The sequence below is a fragment of the Adelges cooleyi genome, unplaced genomic scaffold (genome assembly GCF_023614345.1).
Source record: "Adelges cooleyi isolate 19-005CV unplaced genomic scaffold, UGA_ACOO_1.1 ACOO_flye_CR_arks_rails_tigmint_CR_PRNA_247, whole genome shotgun sequence".
Lineage (NCBI taxonomy): Eukaryota > Metazoa > Arthropoda > Insecta > Hemiptera > Adelgidae > Adelges > Adelges cooleyi.
Window position 1 is genome coordinate 2,841,911 of NW_026095912.1, and position 19,193 is coordinate 2,861,103.

The following is a 19,193-nucleotide window of genomic DNA, read 5'->3' on the forward strand; positions in this document are numbered from 1 at the left end:
GATTTATTTTCTAGGTTATTGTAAGAACCAATATTTTAGTTATTGTATTTAAAATTTTTTTTAAATCCGATTTAAATTGCTCAAACTTCCCAAATGTTTAGTGTTCATTTTTTTTAAGTAAATGGGTTGTTCGAAAATCGACAGAAACAATAGTTTTTCCAGGGTGGCCGTGAATTTTGTGAAAAACTATACGAGTAATGTAAAAAAGAAAAAATGAAAGGGTGGACAATTATTGTATGAATGAATCAATAATTGCTGAAATTCAATGAATTACAGCAAATAGACAGTATAATGTACAATGTACAAACAAAATAGACACCATAACTTACGATACCGAGTACTTAGATTTTGCGATGAGATTGGAATGTGTTGACACTATGAAGGTAAACGGACTAATGCCATAGGCGATGTTGGTAACAAAAAGTTTATAGTAGGCTCAGTATAGTAGTATAGTATTTGTGAATATGCAAGACAAATGATTTGAAATAAATATGTGAAAATTATTTATATTTTACATAACATAAACAATAGTTTTTTTCCATTTCATTTTTTGCGGAGAGGAGTCTTGATGAAACACAAGTTTGGGTGCAGATTTTTATGATAATTACACATGGTATGGCCCTCTATTTCTCTAGAACGGTATAATTTAAACTCTATTTCCGGTATAATTTAAAGATCTGAAGCCTTAAAACTTCACCTAAAATAAATTCACATATTATCATTGAAAAACCAATAGTCTAACTGTTCCGCACGTACGGTTAATTAAGGTTTTTTTTTATGTTAAACAGGTAAAATAGCGTTGGTAAATATTTTTTTCATATTTATTATGCGATACAGTTGTATGAACATTGTGTTTTTAGTTTAAAATTTAAATGTATTGCGCGGCCGACATTTTAACTACGTCCATAAAATGCAAAAGCACGTCGTATCCGAACGGAAAGCAGACGCCTTTTAGTTCCAACAAATAGTCTTCGTATTTCTGCACGATCCTCATTAGATAATCGTCGGTGGACAGTTGGGCTTCGTCAACGTTGAAACTGAACCGATCGATTGTGTTCGCTCTAACGCCGTTCAAGTCGTTTAGGATCTCGTTGGCCTTGGTCTTGACCCTGGCCGACATGTCTTTAATGTCGTCGATTTCGCGTATGTCCACATAATTGAACTCCGACACAATGGCCACGAGAAATTCGTCTTTGAACGCCGTCAACTCCAACGTGTAATGCATAACGGTGTATATAAAATCTCTGATGTCTGTCAGCGTCTGTTCGTCGATTAGGGCTAATTGTATTCCGTAAATATGCAGCACGACCGAAATGTAGCAATAAAATCTGGCATCTAGAATTTTCACCAACAAGTGTTGGTGGTCCAGGCGACCGTACGGTTCGTGCATCCAAGTGCGACTGTCCAGGAATTCTCTGGTCTTGGCCACCTCGACCTGGTGTCGTTGTTTCGGCCGGCTCCAGTCGACGTTGACTTCGGTTATTTGCCCGAACAACACTTGATATTCGTCGTGCCAAAATCGTTTTAGATACAAAAATTCTACAGTGACCATGGGTGCACGTCTGCTCAACACACGAGTGTTTATAAATGTTCTGGAATTGCGTAGAACGCAAAACATGTCGTTGTACACATTGGGCTTTTTCGAGACCAAATCGTATTCCTTTGCAGCGATGGGAAGGTATTTGTCTTCAATACAACCGTCGATGAATTTCGAAACGTCCGTCTGCAGTTGAACGTCTCCGAACGGGTTTTCCCGGATAAAAGTGTCCATGTCGTCGTATCGGCCGATGGCCAAGATTTTCAAGTAATAACTCCAAAGCCATTTGCCCGTTTCTAAATTTGCCAACAGTAACAAGTGAAGTACGAGTTCGGCTTCCTCTTTAAGATCCGTTAAAGGTTCCTCGTCGTTAACAAAAGGCTCTTGACTTTTCAACTTTTCAACCAAGTGCAATATATTTGATTTTGCAATCACACAAAAACTGCATTTGATGTCTTTAGCTTTTTTCTCTAATTTATCGCGGCTTTTTAATTTTAACTTGTAATCTTCATAAGTTTCCCAAGCGGCTGTTGACAGAATGGTTTGTTCAGCGGGTTTCATACTTATTGGATTTTTGCTGAACGTTATCAAGCTATTTACGGTACGTACATAGTCTGCATTAGACGTTTGAGCGAAAAATCGTACAGGAACAGTCTAAAGAAAGAAAAAAAATTATGTTATTATAAAAAAGTGACTAAAAAAATAATCCAAGTTGGATTTTTCGTTTAGTAACTGATAATAATAATAATTATAAAACTATTGAAAAAAAATGTAGCCTCGAAAAAAATCTATGCATTATCTAATGATTAATTTGTTTTAAAATATCAGAAACTTAATTTTGGTATGATGCAGCTGATAAATATAGTTTATTTTGATTATGCTGTCTGGAAATATATTATTCTAACTTCATATTAGTAGAAACATTTCATTTGTACATATAAACACTCTAAATCGTATGTGTTTTTTCAAAAAAAAAAAACAACATAGTATGTGTATATTATTTATGTATTATGAGGAAGCTTTTCATAATTGCAAAACATTTTAACGTAAAACATAGTTTGTATTTTATCAGTAATTGTATAACCGCTATCTACTGCAATACATAAAATCAGAAAATTCAAACGGAAAAAATATAGTTAAGTATAAATGTGTACCTTGCAACCTCCTGCTGATTCTATTGTTTTTATATTTGACGTTATAGCAAAACAACATGACAAAAAGGCACAAATGTTGCTTATCATTGTTATTTTTTTATATAAGGCTATAATAAGTATTTTGTATAATAATAAGGTATAGTTAATACTAACCTATTATAATCACAAGACGGTAAACGGTAGTTAAAGGTTTTCATAAAAATAGTAAAATAGCAAAAGTAAATAATTTCTATTTTTAACTTTATTCGACAACACTTGTTCATACAAATTTCAATGGTATTCGATATTATATTTTACTATTATTACACTACTTGATTTATGAACTTTGTGTTATTAATTTATAATTGAAATAGCAACGGACGATATAGTGTATTCTTAAAAACTCTAAAATCATATTTTTAGTATATATGTATTCTAATAGTGTATGTTTTCAAAATTATGCACAGCACTTTAAATCTATTGATTGGTGCGAAAAGTCACGAAGGTCCGCTTCAAGACAAATATTTTGAAACTAAGATCTTTTTTACTGTTTTATGAAATATAAAATGTGTATAATTGTGCAGTTGTAACATTTGTATCTTTATAAGATATTTCAAGTAATTATTATTATTTATAATATATGTATTATTATTAAGTATAATCACTATTCAATAGTAGTATAAAATATATAATGAAAATTAATTGCGAAGGAATTGATTTGTTATCCTGGTATTTTATTTTACTTATTTGTTTATAATTTTTTGTATATTAATATTGTATAAATGGTTAATATAAAAGCATTAACCATCTGTTCAATATAAATAGAATACATTAGTTCTTGATATTATTCTGGTTGGTCAACGTGATTTCTTATTTTATATATATTTTCTTAATACATTTGTAGTAATTAGGAACACTCAAGTTTAAAAAGTAACAAATTAGTTGGCTTTACACTTTTATAAATATCGACCTTTTCACTTACATAAAACTCATCATATATTATTTAATATAATAGTTTGGCCAGAAAAGGTAAACCAGAAAAAGTAACTATAGTTTTATAATATTTAAATGTGAATAAAACGCAGTGTAATATGTTATCGTACATATTAATTAAAATATAGCAAATCAAATTATTTTAAAATAGAATTAGATAATTAGAAAGACTGGTGGTAGTATAATACAGAATTTAAAGATTGTAGGTTAGGTGCGGAACAGCTATGCTATTGGTTTTACAATGATGTGAGCTATTTTGTGTTCACTGTAACTTTTTAAATACTGGACCAATCCTTCCGAGTAGCAACTCTATACGTCACAAATATTTTCTCTTTGATATTCTGGGGTAAAGGAGGGAGAGGTAAAAGTTAAAAAAGATCACAGTGATCATTGAAAAACTATAAATAAATGGCTCAATAAAATTGTTTTTAATTATCAATACTCAATAATATATATATAATATATATATATGTGTGTGTAAATTATGGAAAACATATATAGTACAATTTTGGGAAATATTTCCTACATTTAATACTTCTTTATTTAGTGCAATGGAACTTTATTTAAAAATTTTTAGCTGCGTTAAATCTATTCGAATTATCTAAAAAGATATTTTTTATTGAATACAATATTAAAAGAAATGTAATTAACTCAAAATACACAACACAGTTTGTACAAAATATATCACAATTTATATTCATTGTGATGAATATTTTTACACTAAGTTATTAGGTTGATGCCTAATAGACGTATAGTGTTTTTAATTTTATAGCTATAATACTTATTTTAATAGTAAAACACAGACACAGTATATAAATGTATTAAAACAAATGTTTGATACATTTTTACTAGCCCTCATAAAAAAGTCAAGTAAGCGTTTGTTAAGGGTAAACTGTAGGGCATTTCATGAATTTATTAAAACTCTTTGAAATATTGATTTAGAAAACCAATTTAATATATTTTGACTAATTTTAAAATGAAAACATTTCCTAGTTTTAGAACTTATAAATTTATTTTACTCCGCGTTATGGCAAATGTGAAATATTGTATTAATTATTAAGTGTTAATATATTCCATTTTCGTATCGTTTCAATTAATTGTTTTAGCTATACTACTTAATAATTAAACAAAGTGGTGACCTCGATTATATAGTCTTATTTTTTTTAAGTAGCAAACTAATATACTTGAAATACAAACTACAAAATCGTACAAGAATGTAATTACGACTAAAGTTAAGGGTTAACTGTAGTGCATTTCAAGTATTTTGGTCATACTTTTGAAAAATATCTTCTATTACCTATTACTGTGATACTCACAGTCATTAGAAAGGAATTTAAAAAGGTAAAGATAACTAACAATCTTTAATTTTACTCTCAGCTCGAGAGCTCGCCCTTCGACCCATCCTTAACGTTCCATTTTTAAGTGGTCTATGATGGATATATAAGCCTATAATTTAATTTGAAATTATTCATATAGCCTTTTAATCCATAAGAGCAAAGGTTGAGTTGTTATTATTATTTTAATACATTTTTTCATCTTAACTATGTCGAGAGTTTTCATTTTGCTGTCCGTCGTTTGGTTCAGTATTTATCAAACTGAGCAAGCAAATTTTCTGACCGACGATTACATTGATCAAATTAACAATCAAGCAACAACATGGAAGGTAAGTTAGTATATTATTCTAAATTAATTAATCTGTATATTATTCTGTAGCCTTTAGTTTCATTGATTCGGTTAAAACTTTAACTTCGGTTTTAAAAAAAAAACAGCTCAGATCGCATTGGCTGTTCCCTCTTTTTACGTCGGCAGAGTTAAGAATTATTTTTTATTTAAATAAATTAATGATTAAACATTTACTGGACATTTCATTGCTTATTCATTCATTTAACCGTGATTCAATTACATTTTGACATTTAAATTAATTTCTTAACCATGAATTGAGCTATGGTTGGGATTATAATCATAATTATATTGACATCATGCCTGAATCTATTATTTTCTAAGGTATACATAATTCGTATCGTATAATAGGTACAACGTGTGGCACAAATTAATTTATCGTCATTGCATAACTGTACAATACAAATGAGCCATATACATATGTTTCAAATTTAATATTCATTTAGTAAAATAATTCTGATTTTAAGGAGTTTTGTATAGGAAATTTTTTAAATAAAAGTAGTTTTAATAAATTAGGACCATTGAAATGAATTTACCGGTTAATTTGTATAAGCTTCAAAGTATTGTTTTAAATTTATTAACATTTTTTTATGAGTAAAAGTAATTCTGGTTTTTTTAGACCAAAAAGCACAACAAATTTTCGACTACAAGGGTCTCAACATAGAGATTTTGGCTTCTTTACTATGTTATGTGGGAAGCCGATTTTCATTTAAAAATGTTTTTTTAAATAATTGAATTCAATTTGCAATTTTATCACTATTAAGAGCTACCCAGGCCATTTCTAAGGAGTAAAATATAGGCAATTTTTCGAAAAGTCTTAAATTAGAGATTCAAATATAATGTATACTTATTAATACAGTAATGAGGATACTTTGTTGATTGTCATTATTTTTGTCAGACTATCATAAATTGACATTTTTTCCCATCAAAACTGCTTTGCGCGGGAAAAGTATGTGTGGCCAGTATTAACTGTAAATTTACCAAATTGTAGAAAAGAACATTATCCATGGGGTAGTGTTTTAATTTTTTCGTTATCTATACTTAATAATTTTTTATAAGCAAATTAAAAAAAAGAAAAAATATGAATGTTTATTTTTGAATAATTTTGACTGTGCTTAGTTATCAAAAAGCTAAAAACGCTACCCTGTAGATGAAGTTCTTTTCTATCCATTGTGAAAATTGTAGACAGCTATTCTAAGTACCGCCCTCACATTCTTGTCCCCTGTTAAACCATTTTTCGTGGATTTTTGTAGAAATTGGTTGTATTTTGTTGTCAAATTAATTTTAGGCCGGTAAAAATTTGCCTTCGGACACTCCCGCAGAGTACTTTAAGAGCATTTTGGGATTCAGAAACAATGGAAAATGGTCGGACGGTCCATCTAAAGGGAAAGATCCGATTTATGTCAACTTTCCTTATGTTTATCGAGAGTTCGACGCGAGAAACCATTGAAATCAATGTAAAACCATCGGTGAAGTCCGAGACCAAGGACACTGTGACAGCAGTTGGGTAATAATTTGGTTGATAAAAACGACGTAGTAAATATTACCTATTTGTCAAGTTATACTTCAATAGTGTCGTATAATACTTAGTAGGATATATTTGTGATTTTTAACTTTTGTTGAATTTACCGTATATAGGCATTGTCGACAACTAGCTCTTTTTCCGACCGCTTATGCATAGCCACCGATGAGTATTTCAACCAAAGTCTTTCGGCCGAAAAATTGACTTTCTGTTGTAGTTCATGTGGTGATGGATTTAAAGGGGGGGAGCCAATTGAGGCCTGGTTAAGCTTCTATGAAAAGGGCGTTGTCACCGGAGGAGACTACGGCACAAACGAAGTGAGTATTGGACGCTTTTACACTAAATATTGATTTAGTGACACAACTTGACCTTTGAAGTAGAGTTGATGTGTTTGAAATTTTCAAAAAATACTCAAACACCTCCAACGAATTTCGTTTATCGTTCCACTCCAACCGTTAACTAAATTGAACCCAGCAAAAATCTTAATACAATGGAAAACTTTTTTGAAAAAAGTGATAAGATAATAGATGCATAAACTTCGTTTGTTGTTAACAAACTTGTGGGGCACAATTTTTTGAAACATTAATTCGAATTTTTGTAGGTATAGGTAGATTTTACCGCTCTATCCAAACTACTTTGGTTGCTGTTTTACTTCACTCTACAATCATTAGGTTTAGAATACCCCAAAAAATCAATAACTTATAAAAGAAACTTAGACTTTAACTAGACCCTTAAGCTTCTATGACAATACTGACTGATCGGTATTTTCCACTATAGGGTTGCCAACCGTACAGAGTACCACCGTGTACATTTGACGAGAGAGGAAACAACTCGTGCAGCTCACAACGGGTCGAAAAAAATCACTTTTGCTCTCGACAATGTTATGGAGACACCAAGATCAATTACTTCAGGGACTTCGTCCACAGTAATAAAATAATTTAATTGAATTTGTCTGACCTCGACCATTTTTCCAGCTAATCTGAGATATTTTATGACTTTTTCTTAAATTTACAGCCAGAGACTGGTACTACGTAAGGCCCAAATACATTGAAAAAGACGTGGTGGCTTATGGCCCAGTAGAAGCGTCATTCAACGTGTACGACGACTTCATAAACTACAAATCTGGTAAGATATAAAAAGTGATTCTACTAGCCAGTTTGGCGTAGTGCGGCTTTACTTACTTGGGGAGACACTCCGTGAAATTGATCGGTTGGGGAGTCGAAGAAGTATGGTACTTCACCATACTGGTTGATGGTGAACTCGTGAAATTCCACATGGGGTGATAAGGGAATTTTCAAGATCAAAAAAGACACCAACGAGTGCGGAATCGAGAACTCCATGACAGCCGGTGTGCCCGATATTTACTAAACAAATTAAAAATATATATATACATCATTTAATTTAAATACTTTAGTTGAAATATGCGACAATCCTAAAATAAAAACATTATAGTATAATAGTTTATAATTAAAATACTATTGGTGAATTATTTGCGACGCGGTAAAGATGTAAATCAGCAGAGTTTTTTAGTGGTGATTTTAACAAGGTTAGGTCTGACTGGTATGATACTTTTAAATTCAAGTGCGAGAACAAGACAGAGAATGCATATCACCAGGTATGAGGTATATAGAAAAATTTTAGCGTACATGACCAAATAATAGCAAAAGCATAAAACCTAACCTAACCTAACAGAGTGATCATGTCCGTGAGTCGAAGAAATGTTCTCTAAACTTTCTCAAACGATCACTAACAAATATAATGAAACGTCTACAAATTAGTAAGTGTTGAAGTAGTCTAAAAACAGGGATTTGTTTGTGGATAATGCATACTTATAATTAGAATTAGAATTCTAATTGGAATTATGATTCCGATGGTTGAAATAATCAGAATTAAGAAGTGTTCACTAATGATTTTTTTTTATACAGTACGTTATACATCTGTCAATTTTGTTCACCTGTAAAATTGCATAAAAATCTATAATCTAATAAAACTTGTGTATTGAAAGTACCATAACATTTAGGAGATTCGTGGCGGTATTTCTTTTTGATTTCGTCATAATAGTCTTATCGATGTTGGTGTATTATAAAGATTTAATGTCCAATTTATATTCAGAGGCATTTAAACACAATTTAGTTGCCTGTTATTGGTCCATTAAAATTTAATAAACCTTAATGGTTTATCACTTTAATAGTGATTAACTTTTTATGCAACTTAGCATCCTACTTTTAAATTGTAAAACATATAAATAATTGCTCTGTAATTATTAGTAAAAGGATTCTCAAGAACTCTTGAGTAACCATATGGTGTATAGCGTTTACCAATTGGCAGCTCCTTTTTCATACATAATACAATAATGAGGTAATTGTTACTATACTTAAGATACAACATCTCTGTAGCTATGACAGGTGAAAATTTAATATTTGGTTCTGATTCAGAATCTTATAAAATTATTATTATTGTCTCTTTTTTATGAATTTATTTTATACACATTGATAAAGTAAACTGTTATAATTTTACTCTTGTTGGTTTTTTAAATTCTGATATAAACATTCAATTAATATTCAAAAAACGTTAAGCGACTTATGGCTGTATATATATTATATACACATTTTATTAACATTTTTTAGTTTTTATCATTTAGTAGGATGAATTTTTGGTTAGCCATCTAAAAAAATTATCAATATATGGATTTATACCTTTCATGGTTTAGTGGTTAACCTAGATTAACTCTAGACATTTCATTCATGTTTTGGACTCTTGAGTTCCTAAATAACCGTCACAGGGCACACAAACCTATTTTTCTTCCACACTTTTAAACTTCCAATAACCAACAGACGTCAGAACTTAAGTATCAAACAAGTATCAAAGTAACTTTAATGCTCCATACCGCGTATACCTCTGATGGTTAAATTCTAAACGTAGAGTACGTCATTACCGAATACTGCCATAGACGGTGATTTCTGAATAAATAAGAATTTTAATTCAACCAATATCTAGACATATAATAATCATTTATACTACTTTTAAACGAATTTTATTTCACATAGGTACACTATAACAGACATTTAGTTTTAATATATATTATTTACATGTTTTAACTGCATTCTACAAAACTTGATGTACTATGCACAAAAAATTCAATATTCAAACAAATTATTATTATAAATTTAGCATGTAATACACTTTTAAACTTTTTGATATGCTAAATGTTTTAAGTACACTCAGCAACTAAATGGCTTCTCGCCAGTGTGTTTACGTTTGTGCATTTTAAGAGTTCCAGATTGTGTAAAGGTCACCAAGCAATCTTCGCATTGAAAAGGCCTTTCACCAGGGTGGGTTCTTTTGTGTTTTTTAAGATTACCAAGAAGAGCAAATGTTTTTAGTCACATTTCGCACTGAAAAGGCTTCTCTCCAGTGTGTGTCCTTTTGTGTGTTTAAGACTTCCAGATTCTGAAAAAGTCACCAAGCATACTTCACACTGAAAAGGCTTCTCATCAGTACGGGTCCTTTTGTGCCTTATAAGACTATAAGATTCTGAAAATGTTTTCAAGCATTCTTCGCATTGAAAAGTCCTTTCATCAGTGTGTGTCCTTTTGTGTGTTTTGAGATTACCAGATTGTGCAAATACCTTAAAGCGCATATCACACTGAAAAGGTTTATTTCAAATATGTACAGCAAACATTTTTTTACTATAAACGTTTACAAAACAAAAATACACATTCTATACAAGTACAGAACACAGTTATTAGTCGTCTTGGATAGTTTGTCCAGTTTATAGTTTATACTAGATATAAGTTAAACCCGTTTTATTTTGCTATTTAAAAGCCAGTTATTACTTATTTTCGATATTCACAAAACCATTAAATTAGTTTTTGTTTTCAAATAAAAACTATTTTGATTGAAGTTTGATAAGGATAAAAATCTTTTATTTGATAATATCACTGTTGTAGTACTTGGTTATTTTATTTATTGGGTAGATCGATTACAGTATTCTTCTAGCAATTTAAGATTTTTATAGTGGACGTCTATGTATCGCGATAACGCATAATACTCAATATTAGGTAATATCGTCATCAATTATTTTAGAGGGAAATATAACCTCATATTATGAAAAGTTAAAAAAAAAATAATAACCACTAATTAGTTAACACTGAGACAACAACTAAAATACACCAATGATAATATATAGTTTTTATTATATTTTTGTTAAATATTATGGCTATGGCATTAGCCTCTAATACAATATCACCATGCAAAGTGTTAATGCAGTGTAACATCATTTACTAAGAGTACACACCGACTGATCCGTTTAACGTGAGACAACTAATATCTCTTATAATACTTAAATGCTCCTATTTATATATATATATATATATAATATATAAATATATATATATTAATATATTTATTTATTAATTGCTGTACATATTAAAATGACTTGTTTAGCAAAGTGTCCAAGTGGTATTATAAGTAGTAGTAGGAATTTCATTTACTGTCAATTCTAGCAATAGCCGGCACAGCATCCATATAATACACGTGACGTGGCCATAATTAGGTAAGCTATTAAAGTACATCATGTCTCAAACTTCAATTATTTCCGGGCATGTCAAGTTGAGTCATAATTAAACCTACAATTGAGAATTTAATTAAAAACCAAAAGTTGTATACTTGTCTGGTATAATGACAAAGATGTGTTTTTGACTAGCCCGCAATACGACTGAATGTCAAGAAAGAAGTTGATCATTAAATATAATTTGGATATATTGTCTTGAAAAACTTCATCAACTCTTAAAACTCGAAATAATAAAAATTTAAACTGTTTACGGCCATGTTATAAGTTATTATTAAATTTAAATTTGAGCATAAAAGCTCGAATATTTTTGGCTTTTATGCTCAAATTTAGATTTCTTTACTTAAACATTTTTTTCAGAAATTAAAATTCTATCTAAAAAATAGCTATCTATAATTTAACTAAAATGCGAACATTATGTTGTTATCAAACTAAGTTGCCACAGCCATAAAATTCCCACATTCGCAAATATTAAACCAACAGTTTTCTAATATTAAAATATATTACTATAAGGTTTTTATTTCGAGGTTGTCATATATTAGGAATACAAAACAAATTATGTGAATACAGAGTTCTGGCAACATGATTAAAATTTTTTTTTTTTTTAATGAGTAAGGGGCACACCGCCTGTCACCGAGTCTTCGATTCCACACTCGTTGGTGCCTCTTCGGATCTTGAACGTCCCCTTATCACCCCAGTGGGAATTCCACGAGTTGACCATCAACCAATAAGGTACTCCTCCTTCTTCTCCCCAACCGATCAATTTAACGGAATGGCCTCCTCCCATGTAAATAGCGTGTTCCGTCTTCACGTAGACGCCTACGGGTAGTAAATAAGATGTTTGGGTAAAGCCGTTTTCCGCCAGAAAGGCGAGTAGATCTACATTATGTATTTTACCTGATTTGTAGTTCAAAAAGTCATCGTATACCAAAAATGATGCTTCGACTGGACCGTAAGCCAACACGTCCTTTTGAATCATTTCAGCTGTAAGGTGGTACGCGTTTCGGGCTGTAATAATAAGAAAAAGCCAAATAATAGTTAGATGGAAAAAGAGTAGAGATCAGGCAAGTCCTCCAATTAAAATGTTTTATTACTGTAGACGTGGTCGTTGCGGTAATCAATGGTGGTGTTCCCGTAACACTGTCGTTTGCAGCTGTGTCGTTTTTCAATCTGGCGTCCTCTGCAAGAGTTGTGTCCTTCGTCGTCTACTACACATGGCTCTACTCTGTATGGTTGGCAACCCTATTATACAAAAGACCGTTCATTTAGTATTGTCAGTGAGGTTTTAGGGTCTAGGTTCCGTTTACAAGCGTAGTGAAAGATTCCCAAGTTCATGCGCGGATTGGTTGCGTTCGATTAGGCTCAAAACAAGTTGATTGATTAATGCAATGTCGAAACAACGAATACTTACTTCGTTGCTGTCGTAGTCCCCTCCGGTGACAATGCCAAAATATTTGAAGTATCTCCAGGCCATGATTGGATACCCGCCATAACATCCGAAACCGCACAAGTAACAACAGAAAGTCAATTTTTCCGCGGAAATCAGTTGGTTGAATTTCCCATCGGTGGCTATGCATAGGCGGTCGGAAAAAGCGCTGGTGGTCGACAATGCCTATAAATTGTAATTGCAATAAAGATTGATTCCACAAATATATACTGCTATGTACTGTACTTGAGATAGGCTATGTTGAAGTGAGCTTGGTACATAAAACGATATTATTGCATTATAAAATAAATTATTACCCAACAGCTGCCGCACATTCCTTGGTCTCGGACGTGACCGATCGTTTTACATTGACTCCACTTATTTCTCGCGTCGAACGTTTCAGGAATGGTGAAGTTGTTATAATTCGGATCTTCGGTTTTCAACGGACCATTTGACGATTTTTCTACTCCTTTGGATCCCAACATGCTCTTAAAGTACTCGACGGAAATGTTTGAAGGAAAATTTTTACCGGCCTAAAATTAAAACGATACTAATGACGATCATGTACTACACAAGTGTTCAAATATTCTAGTTCCAAGTTTCCACAGAAGTGTTATATTATTACAAACTTTAACTGAACTGGAAATTTTTTTAATTAAATTCTAAATCGGTAAAACTTAAATTACATATCAGTTTCCCAAAAGTTTGAGTTCAATTTGATTTTCGCTAATTTGATGGATATTAATTATTATTAAATCATAAACTCTATCAATTCTAGTGAACGCAAAAATACGCAAAGATCCTACATTAGTCGATGCAAATAAATGTCGGCATACTCATTAAAAAACTGCCTGCCCATCAAAATATTTTTAAAAAAAACCATTTCCTACATAAAAGAGTTTTTTTAAAACCTCAAACACGTTGCCGTCCATCATTTATAAAATACATTAGAGGAAAGTTTTAACCGAATTACGAATCAACGAAACTAAAAGCTACGGAATAATTTACAGATTAAATAATTTAGAATATTATAATAACTTACCTTCCATGTCGTTGCTTCATTATTTATTTGATTGATGTAATCGTCGGTCAGAAAATATGCTTGTTCAGTTTGATAAATACTGACCAAAACGATGGACAGCAAAATAAAAACTCTGGACATGGTTAAGATGAATAAATGTGTTAAAATAATAATAACAATACTACCTTTGCTCTTATTGATCAGAAGGCATATGGATAATTTAAAATTATATGCTTATATACCCATCATGGACCACTTGAAAATTAAGTGCTTACGATTTTTCGAAGAACGAGCTTGACAGCTGATAGTGAAATTATTTTGAATTTATTTGTCATCTTTACCTTTTCAAATTTATTTCTAAGTAGAGTATGTATCATATTGATAGGAATAGAAGATTAGGTAATAGGTTTTGATATTTTTATTATTTGTCAACTTAGATATTAATAACACATTGTATAAAGAAAATCTCGTACTTAAATTTCAAGTTAATTTGATTAAAATGTAACGTCACTTTCTGAAGTGTCTATCAAACCTATTACAATATGCTTTATCACGTCGAAGTCACCAATTTAGAATTTTGGATATTCAAAAAATACGGTTATTTAAAACAATACAAAAAAGCCATTTTGGTGACAAAAAAACACTTTCTATGTGACAATTATAGGAAAGTATAGGTAATTTGGCTGATTCGATTTCAACTACATGTATTAATTTTTCATATTTTTGCTTTTTTAATGTAAAATATCTGTGTTTTATTATTGCCAAAAATTTAGACTAGTTCTATTTTAATCCAAACACTGAATTGTTTATGTGAAAATCGGTTCCCAAAAAATAGAATCCAATAATTTCTTACTTTTTTTATAGAATTGAAATCGGACCAGCCAAATTCTTTAACTTTGTCACAGCGAAAGCGTTTTTTGGTCACCAAAATTACTTTAACTGATCGAAAAAAGTTAAAAGTAATCACTGAAAATAATGAAAATTAACCTGAAATTAAACTGACATGGTCGAAGTTTATCAAAACCACTTTTTTCTTTGATATTGCTTATGTAGAGCATAATATACATTTTTCTCAAAAAAAAAAAATAAATAAATTGACAAGTCTAAAGGTCAAAAACACATCCTCGTCATAATGTCAAACAAGTATACACCTTTTTAATTAAATTTACTTTACAGAAGTAAAACGAGCAAATCCAATGGCAATAATTGCCAGTTAAATGTGACGCCGTTATTTCATCTACAAAATATAAACTTACCAAAATTATTTATTTGTTTCATTTAATTTAAGTGTTTTAACTATATTTTTTAGTATCCAAAATACTAAAGTGGTGACCTAGAAGTGAGAATGCCTTTTGAAATCGCTTCAGGAGACACTTCAGAATGTGACTTCACGTTTCAATCAAATTAGGTCAAAGTTTATGGGTTATTCTTTACACATAGTATTATCAATATACATTGACAAACAATATAAATATCAAAAACCTTTTACCCCTCAAGGGGTGGAAACTTTTTCTTAATTTCTCTTATTCGAGCAGGGTTTGAGGTAACTGTAGTGCATTTCAGGTATGTTTGTTAAAACAATAATATGATGTATCGAAAAAAAAGTTGTATTTGTATTACTATTTTATTAAATTTCAATTTCGTGTATTTAATTTTATGTAGCAAAAGAATACATATATTATAATTAAAGACATAATTTCAACAAGCTTTTTATGAAACACATAGGTCGCAAGTTTAAAAATGATATTCTATTCCCTATCACTATGACACATACATTACTTAGAAATTAATTTGAAAAGGTAAAGATGACAAATAAATTCAAAATAATTTTATTATCAGCGGTCGACCTCGTTCTTCGTAAAAACGTTAACACTCAATTTTTGAGTGGTTTACGATGGATATATAAACCTATAGTTTTAATTTGAAATTATTCATATGCCTTCTGATCAATGAGAGCAAAGGTTGAGTTGTTATTATTATCTTAATATATTATTCAATCTTAACCATGTCGAGAGTTTTTATTTTGCTGTCCGTCGTTTTGTTCAGTATTTATCAAACTGAACAAGCACATTTTCTGACCGACGATTACATTAATCAAATCAACAATGAAGCAACAACATGGAAGGTAAGTAATTAAAATATTCTATATTAATTAATCTGTACATTATTCTGTACCTTCTAGTTTCATTCACTCGGTGAAAACTTTCCTCCAATGTATTTTATATATGATAGACGGCAATGTGTTTGAGGTTTTGAAAAAGCAGCTCAGATCGTATTGGCTGTTTTCTTTTTTCACGTCGATTAGGCAGCAGAGTTAAAAACTATTCGAATACAGTTTAATAAAATTAAATTCATGAATAAAATGTTTACTGGAAATTTCATTATTTGTTCGTTCATTTAACCATAATTAAATTACATTTTTTAATCATAAATTGAAACCATTAATCATAATTATTTTGTCAATCATCAATAAATCTATTATTTGTATTAAGTGTGAATAATTTTTTTCGTTAAGGGGAATTCATGCGGTCTGTTTTTAAAGAGCTCTCTATAGTTTATTTTTTTATAGATTTTTCTGAAACTTTAACAAATTTTTTATTGCTAAAAAGTGAGTATGAGGAATATTTATGCAGTATATTTTTAAAAAGTTTTGATAGGCAATATTTAAGAAAAAAGAGGTTTTAATAAATTAAGTAAATTTACCACATGCAATACCCTTAATGAACAACTAAATTAGTTTTTACTGTCAATATAAAATTATCACGTCATAATAACTAGTATTTAATAAATATGTTACATTTTAAATCGTAAATAATTTTAGCTAAAATAAATGCTACAATATATTTTATCAAAAATGTATTTATTTTAGGCCGGTAAAAATTTCCCTTCGGATACTTCCGTCGAGTACTTAAAAAGCATGTTGGGATCCAAAGCAGTAGAAAAATCGTCAAACGGTCCGTTAAAAACCGAAGATCCGAATTATGACAATTTGCACATTCCTGAAACGTTCGATGCGAGAAAAAGGTGGAGACGCTGTCAAACGATCGGCCACGTCCGAGATCAAGGAATGTGCGGCAGCTGTTGGGTAATAATTTGTTTTATAAAAACCATATGGGAACATTGTTTTATGTATCAAGTGGCACTTCAACATTGTCGAGCTCAAGTGCAATACATAGCAGCATATATTTGTGATTTTAATGTTTATTGCAATTACCGTACATAGGCACACTCGACCACCAGCGCTTTTTCCGATCGCCTATGCATAGCCACCGATGGGAAATTCAACCAACTGATTTCCGCTGAAAAATTGACTTTCTGTTGTTACTTGTGCGGTTTTGGATGTTTTGGCGGGTGGCCAATCATGGCCTGGAGATACTTCAAATATTTTGGCATTGTCACCGGAGGAGACTACGGCAGCAACGAAGTAAGTATTCGACGTTTCGGCATTGAATCAATCAATGAGGCAACGAGACCTTTGGAGTAGGGTCTTAATCAGATATAGTTACTAAATACTAAATGTCCCTCACTTATTTTGAATCTAACAGCCGCCATTAATATTAAAAAGCACAAGGTCAAAGGTGTGTGATAAGTCCTTAAAAAATAACTTGAACTCCTTCAACGTATTTCATGTGAGATTCGTTTCGCTCCTCTCCGATCATTAACCTTATCAAATCTAACCTATCCACCTGTCCTTGGGAATCTTTCACTATTCTTGCTAATACTTATAAACGAAACCTAGACCCTACAGCCTCACTGACAATACTGTCTGACCGGTCTTTTTCACTATAGGGCTGCCAACCATACGGTGTACAGCCATGTATAGTTGACGAGACAGGAAACAACACGTGCAGTGAACGACCGTTTGAAAAACGACACAAATGCAAACGAGAGTGTTACGGAAATACCACCATTGATTACCACAAAGACCACGTCTACAGTAATAAAATTTTTTAATTTGAAGATTTTCCTCATCTCTAATCTTTTTCCATTTAACCCGAGAAATTGTTTGGTTTTTTTTTAATATAATTACAGCCCAAAACGCGTACCACCTTAAAGCTGATATTATTCAAAAGGACGTGTTGGTTTACGGCCCAATCGAAACGTCTTTTTTGGTGTTCGACGACTTCATGAACTACAAATCTGGTAAGATACATAATGTAATTCTACTAACCTTTCTGGCGGAAAACGGCTTTACCTAACATTTTTTAACTACCCGCAGGCGTCTACGTGGTGACAGAAAACGCTACTTACTTGGGAGCAGGACATTCCGTGAAATTGATCGGTTGGGGAGAAGAAGGAGGAGTACCTTATTGGTTGATGGTCAACTCGTGGAATACTAACTGGGGTGATATGGGAACGTTCAAGATCCGGAGAGGCACCAACGAGTGCGGAATCGAAGATCATGCGACAGCCGGTGTGCCCTTTATTAAATAAAAAAAAAATTATAAATTATGTAGTCCGAAATCTGTAGTTACCTATATAACTTTATTGTATTCTTCTTATTGTATTACTGTGACAATCTCGAAATAAACACATTGTAGTAATATAGTTTAAAATTAGAAAGCTATTGGTTTATTTATTGCGACGCAAAAAAGGTGTTAATCAGCTCATTTATTGTTTTGTATTTTTATTAAAATACCAAACTTCCACTCAAACAACTTTTATACTATATTAGTGTACACTGTACAGTATTACAACAGATTCTTGTTCATACAAATTGCAATGGGTTTCGATATTTTATTTTACTATTATTATAGTACAACTTTATTTATGAACTTTGTGTTATTAATTACAAATTGAAATAGCAGCGGACGATGTAGCCTATTTTTTAGAACTCTGAAATCATATTATGTTTAGTATGTATATATATAAATACTCTAAAAGTTGTTTTCAAAATTATTCGCAGCATTTTAAAAGTTATTAAATGGTGCGATAAGTCAGGAAAATCCGCTTTAAGGCAACTATTTAATAATATATTTGTGTAAGACAGATATTATTTTTAAACTAAGTTCTTTTTTAATTCAGATATTAAATTGACTGGTAAAATATACAATATAATTAATTAGATACAAGCTGTCTCGACCTACCTGGGATTTAGTTTGCCAGGGCTGAGTAAAATAATTACAAATAAGATAAATAAAAGTCAGTTCTCCAGGCTGTATATTGTAAAGCTTTAGCATACCCCGTCTCGGCTTTTTTTTGGATTTACATATGTACTGCCCTCCTAAGCAAAAATGCCGTAATTCAAAAACATTTTTTTTGCCTGTTCCTTTAATCATCACCTACCGTTCTCTCGAGTCCAGTGGTTACC

At 31.2% G+C, this 19,193-nt stretch overlaps 3 protein-coding genes across 4 annotated transcripts; 1 reads left to right on the forward strand and 2 right to left on the reverse strand.

Moving 5' to 3' along the window:
* Nucleotides 1-616: 616 nt before the first annotated feature.
* LOC126837069 (uncharacterized) lies at nucleotides 617-2,856 on the reverse strand. Its single transcript, XM_050570810.1, has 2 exons — nucleotides 2,692-2,856; nucleotides 617-2,191 (listed from the first exon to the last, which is right to left on the reverse strand). The coding sequence occupies exons 1-2, from the start codon at nucleotides 2,776-2,778 to the stop codon at nucleotides 869-871; spliced, it is 1,410 nt and encodes a 469-aa protein (XP_050426767.1). The 5' UTR covers nucleotides 2,779-2,856; the 3' UTR covers nucleotides 617-868.
* Nucleotides 2,857-5,191: 2,335 nt separating this feature from the next.
* Nucleotides 5,192-18,464, forward strand: LOC126837071 (cathepsin B-like). 2 transcript variants are annotated; one of them, XM_050570814.1, is made up of 6 exons: nucleotides 5,192-5,326; nucleotides 16,752-16,967; nucleotides 17,106-17,306; nucleotides 17,672-17,819; nucleotides 17,915-18,025; nucleotides 18,102-18,464. In XM_050570814.1, exons 1-6 carry the CDS (start codon nucleotides 5,207-5,209, stop codon nucleotides 18,314-18,316), a joined length of 1,011 nt encoding a protein of 336 aa, XP_050426771.1. In that variant the 5' UTR covers nucleotides 5,192-5,206; the 3' UTR covers nucleotides 18,317-18,464. The 2 variants fall into 2 exon arrangements, with proteins under 2 accessions (XP_050426771.1, XP_050426770.1); XM_050570813.1 differs by lacking the exon at nucleotides 5,192-5,326 and adding an exon at nucleotides 15,830-16,007 and having other exon boundaries at nucleotides 18,102-18,451.
* On the reverse strand, nucleotides 11,880-14,075 carry LOC126837073 (cathepsin B-like). The gene is made up of 6 exons (XM_050570815.1): nucleotides 13,904-14,075; nucleotides 13,179-13,394; nucleotides 12,847-13,047; nucleotides 12,530-12,677; nucleotides 12,333-12,443; nucleotides 11,880-12,254 (listed from the first exon to the last, which is right to left on the reverse strand). The coding sequence occupies exons 1-6, from the start codon at nucleotides 14,021-14,023 to the stop codon at nucleotides 12,040-12,042; spliced, it is 1,011 nt and encodes a 336-aa protein (XP_050426772.1). The 5' UTR covers nucleotides 14,024-14,075; the 3' UTR covers nucleotides 11,880-12,039.
* Nucleotides 18,465-19,193: the final 729 nt, after the last annotated feature.

Coding starts and splice junctions, on each gene's coding strand:
- LOC126837069 (XM_050570810.1), bottom strand. CDS start 2,778: ATGATAAGCAACATTTGTGCCTTTTTGTCATGTTGTTTTGCTATAACG. Junction 2,192..2,691: donor AATCAGCAGGAGGTTGCAAG/GTACACATTTAT, acceptor TTCTTTCTTTAG/ACTGTTCCTGTACGATTTTT.
- LOC126837071 (XM_050570814.1), top strand. CDS start 5,207: ATGTCGAGAGTTTTCATTTTGCTGTCCGTCGTTTGGTTCAGTATTTAT. Junction 17,820..17,914: donor CCACAAAGACCACGTCTACA/GTAATAAAATTT, acceptor ATATAATTACAG/CCCAAAACGCGTACCACCTT. Junction 18,026..18,101: donor CTTCATGAACTACAAATCTG/GTAAGATACATA, acceptor AACTACCCGCAG/GCGTCTACGTGGTGACAGAA.
- LOC126837073 (XM_050570815.1), bottom strand. CDS start 14,023: ATGTCCAGAGTTTTTATTTTGCTGTCCATCGTTTTGGTCAGTATTTAT. Junction 13,395..13,903: donor ATGAAGCAACGACATGGAAG/GTAAGTTATTAT, acceptor TTTTAATTTTAG/GCCGGTAAAAATTTTCCTTC. Junction 12,444..12,529: donor CCGCAACGACCACGTCTACA/GTAATAAAACAT, acceptor TTATTATTACAG/CCCGAAACGCGTACCACCTT.